Raw genomic sequence first — 17,333 nt, forward strand, 5'->3', positions numbered from 1 at the left:
TGGTTATGTGAAGATTCCAGAAATATAACAATTTCCCCTCCATAATTGTCTTTATGGAATGACAAGGACAATAAGGGTCTTCTGAAATGCCATAACCATCAACCAAACAATCACGTCTGTCAGAACAACACTTCGGGGTTCGACTGCGTCTAACCCTGCTTCTCAAAACAAGTTAACCATCCATGTACCCTACCATCTGCGCTCTACTTCCTTTGGTTCTTGAAAGCGGGTATAATACGCTACAGAGATGGAGAACACGGGGCCGAGACTGGGGGACATTAGCCTAAATGTGTCACCAACCTTAACCAGCATTGAGCTTGACTGGCTGCATTAACTCAATTCCTGACTAGACTTGCAGTTCTGTTCTTCCTATTTCAATGCCCTGGTGTGTCTTGCCCTAAAAGGCAGTCCACTCTTTTTTTTCGCTCTGAATGCTCCACTTGATATTTAATCTTAAAGCAGCTGTTTTTCATTTTAACTTTCGCAACCTCCAAATTGGGACGTCAGTTAACTTTGGGGAAATAAAGTAGCTTTGAGAGGATATTTACCGATTTTGATGCCCCCCAAATAACTGCCCTTTGCCCAGTTCTCCTCTATGAAATCAAGTGTAACTAATGCATGGTGTTTGAGGGAACTGAAAACATAATGCATCTACATTGGCTTCTCTTGAAGTCCCTATCATGGTAGCAGGCTAGCACCACGGTTCTCAGGCCAAGCTATTACATTAGGGGGAAAAAACAGTGTCCTACAACTAGTGTTTCTCGTTAAATATAGCTCGTGAGTGTAGAGATTAACAGCAAAGTTCAATAAAATCACCAAATCAAGAGTGACTACCAAACCCTGTATCTGTCTTCGAATTATTACATTGTAAGCAAAAACAAAACATTTTAGTACAAAAGAGTATTGTGCCATAATCAGCTTTTCGTGAGACAGTGAACGGAACGGAAACAAAATGGTTGTATTAATAATTGATATCGTTTTTCAGTTTGCAATTTGTTATTAAAATACACATATATCACAGACATTCATGATTTACAAAATAAATGTGATTTTAAATTCAGTTATATACTTTAAAGGATATTCTTATGAATAAATAGTGTACCACCTCTGTTAGCGACACACTGTAGCGAAAAAGGATGTAAGACACTTACAGTAAGCTAACCAAAATAGTTGTTTTTTATGCATTTTTTTCTTTAGATCATGCTGGCTTTCCATTTGTAGTTATGTACTTGACTTTGTATAAATACATTTCATCAAAAATTATTTTTTATTGGATAGACTTATATTACGTATAAAAAAAACAACAACCTGTATACAGTTTCTTCTGGTTTTCACAGAGCACAGTAAGTGTCAGCAAAGTCAGTAAAGTCCAACATGCACAGGTATAAAGCTCAAAACCATTGTGTCCGCTCAAATGATTCAAAAAGTCCATGACACAGAATGGAGTTGCTGTTTTCGGAGTTGTCCAGAGTTGTTAAATGTTGATGTACGTGGGGAGTTCCGTTGAGAACTTGACATGTGCGTGAGGTTTGATGCATCCTTTAAAAGGAGAAGATGATGGGAGACAGAGGCATGAGGAAAGATGTCAGAAGACATTCCAGTCAGTATGAGTTAAGTCACATTTCTCCACAATGAATGAGGCTCTTGCTCAAACGTAGAGTGGAATGGGGCTATCAATTTATTAATCAAAACCTCAGTGAAAGTCTCTTATGTTAATGACAAAAGACTATCAACCGATGGCAACCGATATACACTGTTCAAAAAAATAAAGGGCACACTTAAACAACACATTGTAACTCCAAGTCAATCACACTTCTGTGAAATGAAACTGTCCACTTAGGAAGCAACACTGATTGACAATACATTTCACATGCTGTTGTGCAAATGGAATAGACAACAGATGGAAATTATAGGCAATTAGCAAGACACCCCCAATAAAGGAGTGGTTCTGCAGGTGGTGACCACAGACCACTTCTCAGTTCCTATGCTTCCTGGCTAATGTTTTGGTCACTTTTGAATGATGGCGGTGCTTTCACTCTAGTGGTTGCATGAGACGGAGTCTACAACCCACACAAGTGGCTCAGGTAGTGCAGCTCATCCAGGATGGCACATCAATGCGAGCTGTGGCAAGAAGGTTTGCTGTGTCTGTCAGCATAGTGTCCAGAGCATGGATGAGCTACCAGGAGACAGGCCAGTACATCAGGAGACGTGGAGGAGGCCGTAGGCGGGCAACAACCTAGCAGCAGGACCGCTACCTCCGCCTTTGTGCAAGGAGGAGCAGGAGAAGAACTGCCAGAGCCCTGCAAAATGACCTCCGGCAGGCCACAAATGTGCATGTGTCTGCTCAAACAGACTCCATGAGGGTGGTATGAGGGCCCGACGTCCACAGATGGGGGTTGTGCTTTACAGCCCAACACCGTGCAGGACGTTTGGCATTTGCCAGAGAACACCAAGATTGGCAAATTCGCCACTGGCGCCCTGTGCTCTTCACAGATGAAAGTAGGTTCACACTGAGCACATGTGACAGACATGACAGAGTCTGGAGACGCCGTGGAGAATGTTCTACTGCCTGCAACATCCTCCAGCATGACCGGTTTGGCGGTGGGTCAGTCATGGTGTGGGGTGGCATTTCTTTGGGGGGCCGCACAGCCCTCCATGTGCTCGCCAGAGGTAGCCTGACTGCCATTAGATACCGAGATGAGATCCTCAGACCACTTGTGAGACCATATGCTGGTGCGGTTGGCTCTGGGTTCCTCCTCATGCAAAACAATACTAGACCTCATGTGGCTGGAGTGTGTCAGCAGTTCCTGCAAGAGGAAGGCATTGATGCTATGGACTGGCCCGCCCGTTCCCCAGACCTGAATCCAATTGAGCACATCTGGGACATCATGTCTCGCTCCATCCACCAACGCCACGTTGCACCACAGACTGTCCAGGAGTTGGTGGATGCTTTAGTCCAGATCTGGGAGGAGATCCCTCAGGAGACCATCCGCCACCTCATCAAGAGCATGTCCAGGCATTGTAGGGAGGTCATACAGGCACATGGAGGCCACACACACTACTGAGCCTAATTTTGACTTGTTTTAAGGACATTACATCAAAGTTGGATCAGCCTGTAGTGTGGTTTTCCACTTTAATTTTGAGTGTGACTCCAAATCCAGACCTCCATTGGTTGATAAATTTGATTTCCATTGATAATTTTTGTGTGATTTTGTTGTCAGCACATTCAACTATGTAAAGAAAAATGTATTTAATAAGAATATTTCATTCATTCAGATCTAGGATGTGTTATTTTAGTGTTCCCTTTATTTTTTCTAGCAGTGTAGTATGTGAAAGCGATGGAACAAAATTGAATTATATGACAAGAAATTACAGTCAAAGTTAAATTAAATGTGTAGCACTTAGTAACTCAAAAAAAAATCTATATATATATATATATATATATACACACACAGTGGGGCAAAAAAGTATTTAGTCAGCCACCAATTGTGCAAGTTCTCCCAATTAAAAAGATGAGAGAGGCCTGTAATTTTTATCATAGGTACACTTCAACTATGACAGACAAAATGAGAAAAAAAATGCAGAAAATCACATTGTAGGATTTTTAATGAATTTATTTGCAAATTATGGTGGGAAATAAGTATTTGGGTCAATAACAAACGTTTATTTTTTTAAGTGGGAGAACTTGCACAATTGGTGGCTGACTAAATACTTTTTTGCCCCACTGTACATGTTTGTTTTTTTAAATAAAAGTGGCGTATTCATTTACCGATGGGCCTTGTGTTCAACTCTGTGTCCATAAGCTCCGGAGAAGTCACCAGCTCCATCGGAGTGTTCGGGGACACCAGGGTGCTTTCCGTCGGACTTACTGGACTCGGGATCATTTCTTGTTCTTTTTCGTTCTGCATCTGCGCATAGACGTTGAGGCCTGGGATCTTCCTTGAGGAAAGATTTACAATGAGACGGGGGATAAAGAAATTTGCCAGACTAATAAAATGGGAGAGGGATTGCCTGCCTCGGGGACCAAATAATTCTGATGCTCCTCTTTTACAACCCAATAATGTGTAGCCGCACCCAGGAGATATACCCAGTTGACTTAAATGCTTTGTTTCGATGCCTTCCGGCCTTATGTCTAATTTTGTATATATTTGTATGTAAAATAGGATTATACAGTATGCTTGTGGAAGGCAGAGGAGTTGTAGTCGTTGCTTGTGTGTGTCTGTAAGTTGCTGTTCGTATGTGTATGTTTGTATTTGATGCAAAAAAAAGGGAACACAAAAATATAATATTATAAAAAAAGGCAATTAGACATTCTACTGTATAAACACATTTATGTTCTAAGACCTATGTGTTGTTTCGCTTTCGCTCTTTCTCTCCCTCTTCTGTTTCCCTCTATAGACCTCGTCTCATTGACCCCTTACTGCCCTTTCACACAGAACTGTACCATGGTGGACGGAAATAATTTAACATTTCAGAAAGGTCAACTAGCAAAGCTCAAAGGGCTAAATATTGATAATGCCTGAAGGCTGACTGGCATTTCATTTGTGGACTGAGAAAATGCCGCGACAAAAGGATTCTAAGAAAGTTGAAAGAGATAAGCCATTTCTCCCTTGAAACTGAAAGTTTTCACACAGACCTTTGATAGACAGTATTTTTGTTAAATGCCAAAATGTCTAGACACTCAGTAACTCCCATTTGGTTAATAATTTTCCCCAATTTCCCATCTGATGTATAACCATAAATATACTGTAGCTCACAATTGGGGTCAGAAGTGGGATTAGACCCTAGTCGAACAATGAGATCATAGCTCACTCCTCAGTGTCCTAGCTAACTCAAAATGTTTCGTCAACACTCAGGAACTTTCCCACTTGGTTAGTAAGATTCTCCCAACGTCCTAGCAACTTACAACCAGATATGGGTTATAGAGATCATCTTTACAGTATATCATGAGCACTGTACCTTTTGAATTTGTAGACGACAAATATCGCCAAACCCAGAACCACAACCGACAGCAGCATCAGCATGGCCGCTCCGCTGTGGTTCTCACTCATGTCCACTAGGGGCGCTGTAGAGGTGGGAGACAAGAGTCACACAGTACAGTATACATTGAATTCCAAACAGTTTCCATAGAGAAGAAGTCAACATGAAAAGTGACACCTACTAATTAATAAAATACAAAACATAACAATAAAATAATTTACTAAAAAAAGATAAAATTGTATTGTGATTATGTTTTTGATACGGTAAGTATTTATTGACTTCTCTTACTCTTTATCTTATAAGCCCCTAGGACAGTAGCAGCATCCCCAAAAGGAAGAGGCACACATACTTGTAACGATGCTCACTCTCTGAATGTCTCTGTGTAGCTACATGATGGGAGCCAATCAGACAACAGGGTTGGGGTGGTGTTAGTCGCTGGGCAGGAAATAGACCTCCTGGGCCTGTATTCACAAAGCGTCTTAGTGTAGGAGTGCTGATCTAGGATCAGTTCCTTCCTTTCCATATAATCTTATTTGTTATGATCTAAAATGCAAAACGGATCCTAGATCAGAAGTTCTACTCTGAGACGCTTTTTGAATACGGGGCCCTGGCTCTCTATTTCTATCTAGAACTATCTCTATCCATCTATATAGTCATTAAAAAGACCCAGTTATCCACAATACACGAGCAAACACAAACAAAATGTAGGTATTTGTATTAGAAGAGATGCAGACACTTACCTGCTGACAAATGTGCAGCGTATACTGTGACCTGGACCCCAGGCCGAAGGGTGAACTGGACCAGGTTTTGGTTGAGGGCGCTAAGCAAGATTTCAGAGAGCTAGAGAGGGAGAGACAAACAACAAAAAACATTCCTTTAAAGTATATGGCGCATCGATTTACATAATAATTAGAGTATTAAGATTTCTAAATTATATCAGAGATCTGTGAGAGTAAATGTGCATTTAGCGTCATATCCAGAGCGATTTACAGGAGCAATTAGGGTTAATTGCCTTGCTCAAGGGTCCTGTCACCAACAACGATGAAACAGCTTATAGGGAGGAGGTCAGAGACCTGGCAGTGGGGTGCCAGGACAACTACCAATCCCTCAATGTTTTAAAAATTGTTTATTTCACCTTTATTTAACCAGGTAGGCTAGTTGAGAACAAGTTCTCATTTACAACTGCGACCTGGCCAAGATAAAGCAAAGCAGTGCGACACTTACAACACAGTCAAGACAAAGGAGCTGATCATGGACAACAGGAAAAGGTGGGCCGAACAGGCCCCCGTTAACATCGACGGGGCTGTAGTGGAGCAGGACGAGAGTTTCGAGTTCCTTGGTGTCCACATCACCAACAAACTATCATGGTCCAAACACACCAAGACAGGGCACGACAAAACCTTTTCCCCCTCAGGAGACTGAAAAGATCCTCAAAAAGTTCTATAGCTGCACCATCGAGAGCATCCTGACACATTGTATCACCTCCTGGTATGACAACTGCTAGGCATCTGACCGTAAGGCGCTACAGAGGGTCGTGCGTACGGCCCAGTACATCACTGGGGCCAAGCTTCCTGCCATCCAGGACCTATATACTAGGTGTGTCAAAGAAAAGCCCAAAACATTGTCAGAGATTCCAGTCACCCAGGTCAAAGACTGTTTTCTCTGCTACCACATGGCTAGCGGAACCAGAGCACCAAGTCTAACATGCTGACCAGACCGGACATGTCATGTGCGCAAGCCTCGCAAAATACATTTAGAAATCAATGTTATTCAATTATTGCACCCACACTGCTCGTGTGCGCCAACGAGCGTCTGCGACACCAAGGGCTACAATAGAACTCCTTTCTATTTCTGACGCAGATCGCGCTGAAAGTCCTGCCTCTCCTATCTCCTCATTGGTTTGTAGAAGCAGGTACCCACGTGCCATCTTCTCATTGGTTATACCCACGTGGGTGATTGAAAGACAAACTGTTTTGCCGGTAGTCGTGGTAATACTATGAAAGTTTAGATGCTGATCACCACATAAGTTCAAAGATGAAAAAGCCTGGAAGGAGGAGAGATGACTAGAAACGATTCGGTTGACCGTTTAATGTGTGGATTAACTGTCACAGTAGAGGACCTTGTGCATTTCAGGTAAAATAACAACTCAATGTTTATATCCCAGGACAAATTAGCTAGCAACAGCAAGCTAGCTAAATAGGACAAATTAGCTAGCAAGTGCAAGCAACTAGCTAAATTGCCATACATGTTTAATGCTTTTCGACCTGTCCCCAAATTAATGTCATTGGTTCAGAGTTTGTTTCGATATTTTAACCTGCGTGTCGTGGTTGCATTTGGTGTAGGGGGACAAAATAGATTTATGCACGATGGCGCAGCCGGTTTGGGTTCTGTGTAAGACCAAAAGGCTCCTTAACAGCTTCCAACCCCAAGCCATAAGACCGATGAACAATTAATCAAATGGCCACCCGGACTATTTACATTGACCCCCCCCCATTTGTTTTTACTCGCTGTTTAATATCTATGCATAGTCACTCCACCTACATGTACAAATTACCTTAGACTAACTCACTGTATCGTTATTAGCCTCATTATTGTTATTTTATTGTGTTACTTTTATTATTTTTTACTTTAGTTTATTTGGTAAATACTTTAACTCTTTCTTAAGTAAGCATTTCACGGTAAGGTCTACACTTGTTGTATTCGGCGCACATGACTGATTAACAGATGTTCACTTAGTCGGATCGGGGATTCAAACCAGCAACCATTCGGTTACTGTCCCAATGCTCTTGACCGCTAGTCTATAGATCAACACTAAATCAAATCCAACTGTATCTAAACTGCATAAAATCATCTCAATACACGTCACCGTACATAATAAAAGAGACAGAATATAAGACATCATTAAATAGTATGCCTACTCTAGTCATATTATTGGTTAGTTTCAGAATGAGTTTCTTCTCATGCATACTATGCTGAGGCAGATCTTTCCACCACATACTTACTGATACTCACGACCAATGACTCGCTGATACTACACCCCCCTCCCCCACGGCTCACCGCACGCTTCCTCCACCCAGAAACCCATTTAAAGTGAAATATCTATGGATGAATCCGTGCCGGTTCTCACCACTTCAATACATAATGCAGGGCCTATTTGATGAAAAACCTTGCTTTTACACCGGGGTTTTTAGAGCGACAAGTAACCTTCTGCACAGAGAATGTGCAGTTTGGACATAAATCAGACATATCACCCTGACCTTGAGGCTACAGCTGGAATACAGTGTTCCATTTCATGATGCTTCCAATTTAGCCCGGACATAGTCCTCTGAACTATACCGTCCATATGATATCAAATCACACAAACGATGAGTTGTACCATTATAAATCTAAACTGTAACACATTATGTCAGATATGTCATTTAACAAAGTTGTATCATTTTCACGTTGCATTCAGGCCAAAGACTAAAACAGAGAATCTATATGCAGGTCATGCATAGAACGACCCTGGCCAAACAAATTCCCTTTTCCCTGCGGAATCCATCTTATTTCTTTGCTAGGCTTCATTAATTTTATCTGCCTCATTTACCAAATGAATTGTGATACGAGTAGTCCTTCACATTGCTTCCAGCTTTTATATTTCCTACCAAGTTTAAAATTAGACTCCAGCTATGAATAATTACTTTTTCACACTGTGTGTCGGGGTCACCAAATCTATTATACATTCTAATAAGCACAACCACACATTACACTTTCAAGATGCAAACCTTGAATAAAGATGCATTGCTGGGGCCTGAGTGGTTCTATTCTACTCACATCTTTTTAATGATCATCCATGATCTATTATATGGGCCGTGGAGCTAATTCAGTCCATCTTGATACCTGCTGCTGATTCAGAGTCAGCAGAGACACCATCTTTGTCAGGATTTAGTCCTGTGAAAGACTGCAACCCCTGCCCTCTCACATAGAGATGACTCTGGGAATTCTACAGTAAAGTTGTCCGCAGAGATGGCTTTTAAAAGCTTGTCACACTTATTGATGAGGCTAGTTGATATTCTGCAGAGTGTGTGTGTGTGTGTGTGTGTGTGTATGTGTGTGTGTGTGTGTGTGTGTGTGTGTAAGCCCATGTGGACAATATTGGCATCTACTGGAGAAAACATGAAGCCTTATACGTACAAATACGTTGCAATTCTGTTTTCAGACCATGTAGCAGTATAGACCAACACAGCTATGTATTAGTGAAGAATGTTAGAAAAATGAATATTTCTAAGCCTACTCATGTTTAGTTCATTGGAGACTTCTAAATTATGCCAAATGGAATAACAAGAAAATCAACAGATGGCGAACATGTTGGTGCAAGAAAACAAGTGCTTAGCTGTCAAGCCCAAACATCCAACAAGCAGAGTAATATCCCCCTGAAATATAGCTCCAAATGTCATTCAGTGACAAGTATTTGTCAAATTAACGCATAAAAAGTATGCTACTACTCCCACTCAAACATCTGGCATGAATCAATATAGGAACGTAATGTATTAAATGTTATGATTTACTTTTATGGTAGTTGTCAGATACCCATTTTGCTAATAGTTAACTGACCGATATGCTTTTTTAACCTGTCACAAGCATGAATAAACCTTTATATCATGCATTTTGAATAAGGCTAAGGCCTATAATATGTTATGTCTATGTTTCAACTCACACAAAATGCCTGTTATTTAATCAATTATACCTGGTCTAAATGAGCTGAGTTCTTCTCTGGCTTGCCCTCTGTTAACTCTTTGTCTGGCAGGAGGAAAAACTCTGCAGCCGTGGGCAACCCTGGTAGGACGGTGACAAGGAGCAGCTCCGGGCTCACCCCTGTGGCCTAGAGAAAGATGAGGAGGCGGGAGAGAAAGAAGAGAGAGATGAGAAGGGGTAGAGGGGTAGGATGAGGAGTTGGGAGAGGAAGGGGAAAAGAGGAAGCGGGAGATGGAGAGGGTGACGAGGAAGATGGAAGAAGAGGGAGATGGAGAGGGAGACGAGGAAGATGGAAGAAGAGGGAGATGGAGAGCAGGAAGAGGGAGGAAGGAGATGGAGAAGAGGAAGATGATGAGGAAGAAGAGGGAGATGGAGAGGAGGAAGAAGAGGGAGATGGAGAGGAGGAATAAGATGGAGATGGAGAGGAGGAAGAAGAGGGAGATGGCAAGGAGGAAGATGGAGAGGAGGAGAAGGGGGAAGATGGAGAGGAGGAAAGGGAAAAAGAACAAAGAGGACCAGAATGGATTGCTTTTCATGTCACTAAGCACATCAAAGTGGAAAGCAGTGGTATCGGAAAATAGGAATTGTCTGTATGATCATAATTAGTGTGACTGTGATACATTGCTGTGATATTACTAACATCAATGAGACTTAGATCTGAAATTATCATACTACTCAGGTCCTGAGCTGTTTGTAGCAAATATGGTATGATTTCCGTTCTCAAATATACTGAATAGTATGAGCAATTCAATACATTTTGTGAATACGACAATGTCTATCCAACATGTCATATGAAGTACATTATACAGTTGAAGTCGGAAGTTTACATACACTTAGGTTGGAGTCATTAAAACTCATTTTTCAACCACTCCACACATTTCTTGTTAATAAACTATAGTTTTGTCAAGTCAGTTAGGACATCTACTTTGTGCATGACAAGTAATTTTTCCAACAATTGTTTACTGACAGATTATTTCACTTATAATTCTCTGTATCACAATTCCAGTGGGTCAGAAGTTTACATACACTGAGATGACTGTGCCTTGAAACAGCTTGTCATGGCTTGAGAAGCTTCTGATAGGCTAATTGGCATCATTTGAGTCAATTGGATGTGTACCTGTGGATGTATTTCAAGCCTACCTTCAAACTCAATGCCTCTTTGCTTGACATCATGGGAAAATCAAAAGAAATAAGCCAAGACCTGAGAAAAAATTTTGTAGACCTCCACAAGTCTGGTTCATCCTTGGGAGCAATTTCCAAAATGCCTGAAGGTACCACATTCATCTGTACAAACAATAGTACGCAAGTATGAACACCATGGGACCACACAGCCGCCATACCGCTCAGGAAGGCGACACGTTCTGTCTTCGATAGATGAATGTCCTTTGGTGCGATAAGTGCAAATCAATCCCAGATCAACAGCAAAGGACATTGTAAAGATGCTGGAGGAAACAGGTACAAAAGTATCTATATCCACAGTAACCTGAAAGGCCGCTCAGCGAGGAAGAAGCCACTGCTCCAAAACCGCCATAAAAAGCCTGACTACAGTTTGCAACTGCACATGTGGACAAATATCGTACTTTTTGGAGAAATGTCCTCTGGTCTGATGAAACAAAAATAGAACTGTCTGGCCATAATGACCATCGTTATGTTTGAAGGAAAAAGGGGGAGACTTGCAAGCCCGAAGAACACCATCCCAACTGTGAAGCACGGGGGTGGCAGCATCATGTTGTAGGGGTGCTTTGCTGCAGGAGGGACTGGTGCACTTCACAAAATCGATGACATCATGAAGTAGGAAAATTATGTGGATAGATTGAAGTAACATCTCAAGACATCAGTCAGGAAGTTAAAGCTTGGTCGCAAATGGGTCATCCAAATGGACAATGACCCAAAGCATACTTCCAAAGCTGTGGAAAAATGGCTTAAGGACAACAAAGTCAAGGTATTGGAGTGGCCATCACAAAGCACTGACATCATCCTATAGAAAAGTTGTGGGCGGAACCGAAAAAGCGAGTGCGAGCAAGGAGGCCTACAAACCTGACTCCATTACACCAGCTCTGTCAGGAGGAATGGGCAAACAATTCACCCAACTTATTGTGGGAAGCTTGTGGAAGGCTACCTGAAATGTTTGACCCAAGTTAAACAATTTAAAGGCAATGCTACCAAATACTAATTGAGTGTATGTAAACTTCTGACCCACTGGGAATGTGATGAAATAAATAAAAGCTGAAGTAAATCTCTACTATTATTCTGTCTGACATTTCACATTCTTAAAATCAAATGGTGATCCTAACTGACATAAGAAAGGTAATTTTTACTATGATTAAATGTCAGGAATTGTGAAAAACTGAGTGGCTAAGGTGTATGTAAACTTCCGACTTCAACTGTATATACAAAAGTATATGGACACCCCTTCAAATGAGTGGATTAGGCTATTCCAGCCACACTTGTTGCTGACAGATGTATAAAATTAAGCACACAGCAATGCAATCTCCATAAACAAGCAATGGCAGTAGAAGGGCCTTTCTGAAAAACTCAGTGAATTTCAACGTGGCACCGTCATAGGATCCCACCTTTCCTACAAGATTTATTTGTATATGTATGGCCTCCACAAACACGACCCTGAACTCACAGGCGACCAGCAATTCCATAGTTCAATGTGACAGGGAAGGCAGTGCAACAGCAATTTAGAACGTATTTGAAGTCATTTCCCCTTGCCAGTTATCATAAAACGTCGATTCATCTCGGTCACAGGGAATGTATTGTAAAGTGGGCCACAGACTAAATACACTGAACCAAAATATAAACACCAAAGTGTTGATAAACAAAGCGTTTCATGAGCTGAAAATATATATATATATATACAGTGCCTTGCGAAAGTATTCGGCCCCCTTGAACTTTGCGACCTTTTGCCACATTTCAGGCTTCAAACATAAAGATATAAAACTGTATTTTTTTGTGAAGAATCAACAACAAGTGGGACACAATCATGAAGTGGAACAACATTTATTGGATATTTCAAACTTTTTTAACAAATCAAAAACTGAAAAATTGGGCGTGCAAAATTATTCAGCCCCTTTACTTTCAGTGCAGCAAACTCTCTCCAGAAGTTCAGTGAGGATCTCTGAATGATCCAATGTTGACCTAAATGACTAATGATGATAAATACAATCCACCTGTGTGTAATCAAGTCTCCGTATAAATGCACCTGCACTGTGATAGTCTCAGAGGTCCGTTAAAAGCGCAGAGAGCATCATGAAGAACAAGGAACACACCAGGCAGGTCCGAGATACTGTTGTGAAGAAGTTTAAAGCTGGATTTTGGATACAAAAAGATTTCCCAAACTTTAAACATCCCAAGGAGCACTGTGCAAGCGATAATATTGAAATGGAAGGAGTATCAGACCACTGCAAATCTACCAAGACCTGGCCGTCCCTCCAAACTTTCAGCTCATACAAGGAGAAGACTGATCAGAGATGCAGCCAAGAGGCCCATGATCACTCTGGATGAACTGCAGAGATCTACAGCTGAGGTGGGAGACTCTGTCCATAGGACAACAATCAGTCGTATATTGCACAAATCTGTCCTTTATGGAAGAGTGGCAAGAAGAAAGCCATTTCTTAAAGATATCCATAAAAAGTGTAATTTAAAGTTTGCCACAAGCCACCTGGGAGACACACCAATGTGGAAGAAGGTGCTCTGGTCAGATGAAACCAAAAGTGAACTTTTTGGCAACAATGCAAAACGTTATGTTTGGCGTAAAAGCAACACAGCTGAACACACCATCCCCACTGTCAAACATGGTGGTGGCAGCATCATGGGTTGGGCCTGCTTTTCTTCAGCAGGGACAGGGAAGATGGTTAAAATTGATGGGAAGATGGATGGAGCCAAATACAGGACCATTCTGGAAGAAAACCTGATGGAGTCTGCAAAAGACCTGAGACTGGGACGGAGATTTGTCTTCCAACAAGACAATGATCCAAAACATAAAGCAAAATCTACAATGGAATGGTTCAAAAATAAACATATCCAGGTGTTAGAATGGCCAAGTCAAAGTCCAGACCTGAATCCAATCGAGAATCTGTGGAAAGAACTGAAAACTGCTGTTCACAAATGCTCTCCATCCAACCTCACTGAGCTCGAGCTGTTTTGCAAGGAGGAATGGGAAAAAAATTCAGTCTCTCGATGTGCAAAACTGATAGAGACATACCCCAAGCGACTTACAGCTGTAATCGCAGCAAAAGGTGGCGCTACAAAGTATTAACTTAAGGGGGCTGAATAATTTTGCACGCCCAATTTTTCAGTTTTTGATTTGTTAAAAAAGTTTGAAATATCCAATAAATGTCGTTCCACTTCATGATTGTGTCCCACTTGTTGTTGATTCTTCACAAAATAATACAGTTTTATATCTTTATGTTTGAAGCCTGAAATGTGGCAAAAGGTCGCAAAGTTCAAGGGGGCCGAATACTTTCGCAAGGCACTGTATATATTCCATATGCACAAAAAGCTTATTTCTCTCAAATGTTGTGCACAAATTTGTTTACATCCCCATCAGTGCTCCTTGCCACAATAATCCATCCATCTGACAGGTGTGCAGTTGGCATGCTGACTGCAGGAAAGTCCACCAGAGCTGTTGCCAGATAATTTTCATATCTCTACCACAAGCTGCCTCCATTAGAGATTTTGGCAGTATGTCCAACTGGCTTCACGTAGACCGCATGTAACCACTCCAGCCCAGGACCTCCACATCTGGCTTCTTTACCTGCAGGGTCGTTTGAGGGCGGGGGTGTTTGTGATTGGCTGGACCTGGCTCCTAAGTGGGTGGTTCTATGCCCTCCCAGCCTCACCATTGGCTGTGCCGCTGCCCAGTCGTGAAATCCATAGAATAGGGTGTAATGAATTTATTTGAATTGACTGATTTCCTCATATGAACTGTAACTCAGTAAAATCATTGAAATTGTTGCATGTTGCATTTATATTTCTGCTCGGTATATACTCTCTCTCTGTGTGTGTGTGTGTGTGTGTGTGTGTGTGTGTGTGTGTGTGTGTGTGTGTACGCATGTAATATACAGTTAGATACAAGGACCACTCACTTTGACCATGGAGTTCTTGATGACTCTGCTGACGTCCAGTCTCCATTCGGCCACATCGGGGTTGTGGTCGTCCAGGTTAGATGAGAAGGCTAGTAGATGTGACCTGAAATATTCTGCACAGAGAAACAACTATACGATGATCAGCTGATGGCGATGCTTTTCTATTTCGGTCCTACTGTCTGAATTAATGAGTTGTAAACAATTACTTTTAACTACTTCTTTTAGCTACTTTAAAAATCATACTTACTAGCCAACCTCCAGTGCATTAAAATCTACAAAGTCAACTAGAATCCAACCTCTGGAAGTATACATGGCTGTCTGGCTGTTTACAATACAAAACTAACAAAAAAACAGCTCATTGCTCACCGTGGACAGCGATGGTTTTCCGGTCCTGCAGGATGGCGTTCCCAGCGGACACCTGCACGGTGACAGTGTTGACGCCTTCCCGGGAGAACGTGCACGCCACGCTCCCTTCCAGGGTGATTATCGGCTACAAAGAGAAAGAGAGAGAGAGAAAGAGAGAGAGAAAGAGAGAGCGAGCGAGAAAAGGGAAGATAGGGAAAGAAGAGCGAGAGAGCAAGGGAGTTCCCATGGGAGGCCCTTATCAACCTTGTTAACATCTCACACAGGCACTATTTACACTACAGAGGTGTCAGCCGGGAGGCAGGCAGGCAGCCACAGACATAAACACAACCCACATCGCCCCCCAAGGAACCATGATCGCAGCTGTGCTACATAGAACTGTCCGGGGAGAGTTCCATGAGACACCGGCAGTTCTCTGTCGTTACTTGGATCTCCATTTGTTCTTGAAATGGCTGCGACATGCTAATTCTGGATCATTTCCTCATGTACTACAATAGCTAGCAGCTGCATTAGTAGCTAAACTCATTGCCCAACCAAACAAAACAAATTCTGAATTAAGTCAGACAAATACTGCTCTAATTTGTAAATCTGGCACAAATCTTTCTTCACGTCACTTTATCTTACAGTGTGAAGGATGAGCACACAATAAAACTACAAGTCCCAGCAGTATTGAAGTATCTCATCTTACCTCAGTGTTATTTCCGAACCACCAGATGTAGGTGACTGTTCCCACTTGGCTAGGCCACAGCACAGCGGTGAGGTTGACTTCCTTACTCTTCACCGCCACAAAGGGAGCGGAGAGATGGATATACTCCAGCTGACCTACTCAGTCACAAAAAATACACGACAGTGAACCCACTGAGACTGACTCCACAACGTTTTGGGGCCTCTTATGAAATGGATGAAATTGCATTCAAAATGATCTGCCCTAAAAATGCATCACAGATAACTGACTGAATCCACAAAGTAAGTTTGTAGCCCCTTATGATATGAAATGAAGGCACAAAAATGACATATTACAGTGAACCAATTGACTCCTTAAAGTTTTGTGGCCTCTAATTAAATGAAGGTAAGCAGAAAACTTCAGAGTATCCGTCTATGGGCCCCTTATGAATTGAAGGCACATAACAACAACAACAAAAAGTGAGCTGCATTCAGAGGATCTGGTCCACTCTGGGACGTTGTGGACGCCATCTGTGTGTTATTTTTCATCCCTGGCACTCCTGAGGCCTGGCTGGTCCCCATTTGTAACGGCTGGCACATCAAGACGGACAGATTGCAAGGTCCCACAGCTCCCTGATCAATAAGTCAACTACGTTACATCTGTCACCCACGAAACCACCAGTGGTGGTCAGCCCCATCATCACACAGAAGACGGGAATGACTTGCATGTTAGAGTTGAGTGGGGGGTACCCTGAAGGGGTATCATATAGAGAAAATGGCTCCGGCTTGACTGGAATTGTAATGGATTTAGGCTCCCTTCATCTCCACTGATGTCGGACCATGACATGCATATGACACAAACAGAAAACAAATATAACGTTCTATGCCAGTGTTTCCTAACCCTGGTCCTCCAGTACCCCGCCAACAGTACACATTTGTATTGTGACCTTGAACAAGCACACCTGATTCAACTTGTCATCTAATCACCAAGCCCTCAATGAGTTGAACGAGGTGAGTTTGTCCAGGACTACAATACAAATGTGTACTGTTGGGGGTACACGAGGACCAGGGCTGGGAAACACTGTTCTATGCAAGTAAAAGTCTGCAAAGGAACAATTTTGTGTGTCAGAATTGTATAACTACCTCACTCATATGTCTGTACATTACGGGCTACACTGACTTGAGGTAAGAATCGGTAAGAGAAAAACTACACTCACATGTTAAAGGTCGAAGACCAAACATGAAGTATGGCGGTTGAAGACCATGACTTGGTGAACCCACAGTGAGAGAGACAGACTCACATGTGACGTGGAGGTACAGCACCACACTCTCCGACCCCAGCCTGTTCTCTCCTGTAGCGGACACACGGTAGATCCCCACAGCCTTGTAGACGTGCTTGACCCCATCCTCTATGGAGCTCACGTTGGAGTAGGTCAGAGCGTGACCGTCCCCGAAGTCCACCATGATGCTCGTCCTGGCTCCGTCGCCCTATACAGGAGG

The 17,333-nt window shown here is 42.3% G+C and overlaps 1 protein-coding gene across 1 annotated transcript in view; it reads right to left on the bottom strand.

Moving 5' to 3' along the window:
- Positions 1-475: 475 nt before the first annotated feature.
- The window catches only part of LOC139370323 (VPS10 domain-containing receptor SorCS1-like), a 145,581-nt gene continuing 128,723 nt past the window's right edge, over positions 476-17,333 (bottom strand). The window contains exons 19-27 of the mRNA XM_071109726.1: positions 17,135-17,321; positions 15,859-15,992; positions 15,174-15,297; positions 14,808-14,920; positions 9,707-9,841; positions 5,721-5,820; positions 4,960-5,065; positions 3,770-3,939; positions 476-1,539 (exon numbers count right to left, since the gene is read on the bottom strand). Coding sequence (XP_070965827.1) covers positions 1,475-1,539; positions 3,770-3,939; positions 4,960-5,065; positions 5,721-5,820; positions 9,707-9,841; positions 14,808-14,920; positions 15,174-15,297; positions 15,859-15,992; positions 17,135-17,321 — 1,134 coding nt within the window. The 3' untranslated portion in view covers positions 476-1,474. The remainder of the gene's footprint in view (positions 1,540-3,769; positions 3,940-4,959; positions 5,066-5,720; positions 5,821-9,706; positions 9,842-14,807; positions 14,921-15,173; positions 15,298-15,858; positions 15,993-17,134; positions 17,322-17,333) is intronic.

This window comes from Oncorhynchus clarkii, chromosome 17 (assembly GCF_045791955.1).
Source record: "Oncorhynchus clarkii lewisi isolate Uvic-CL-2024 chromosome 17, UVic_Ocla_1.0, whole genome shotgun sequence".
NCBI lineage: Eukaryota > Metazoa > Chordata > Actinopteri > Salmoniformes > Salmonidae > Oncorhynchus > Oncorhynchus clarkii.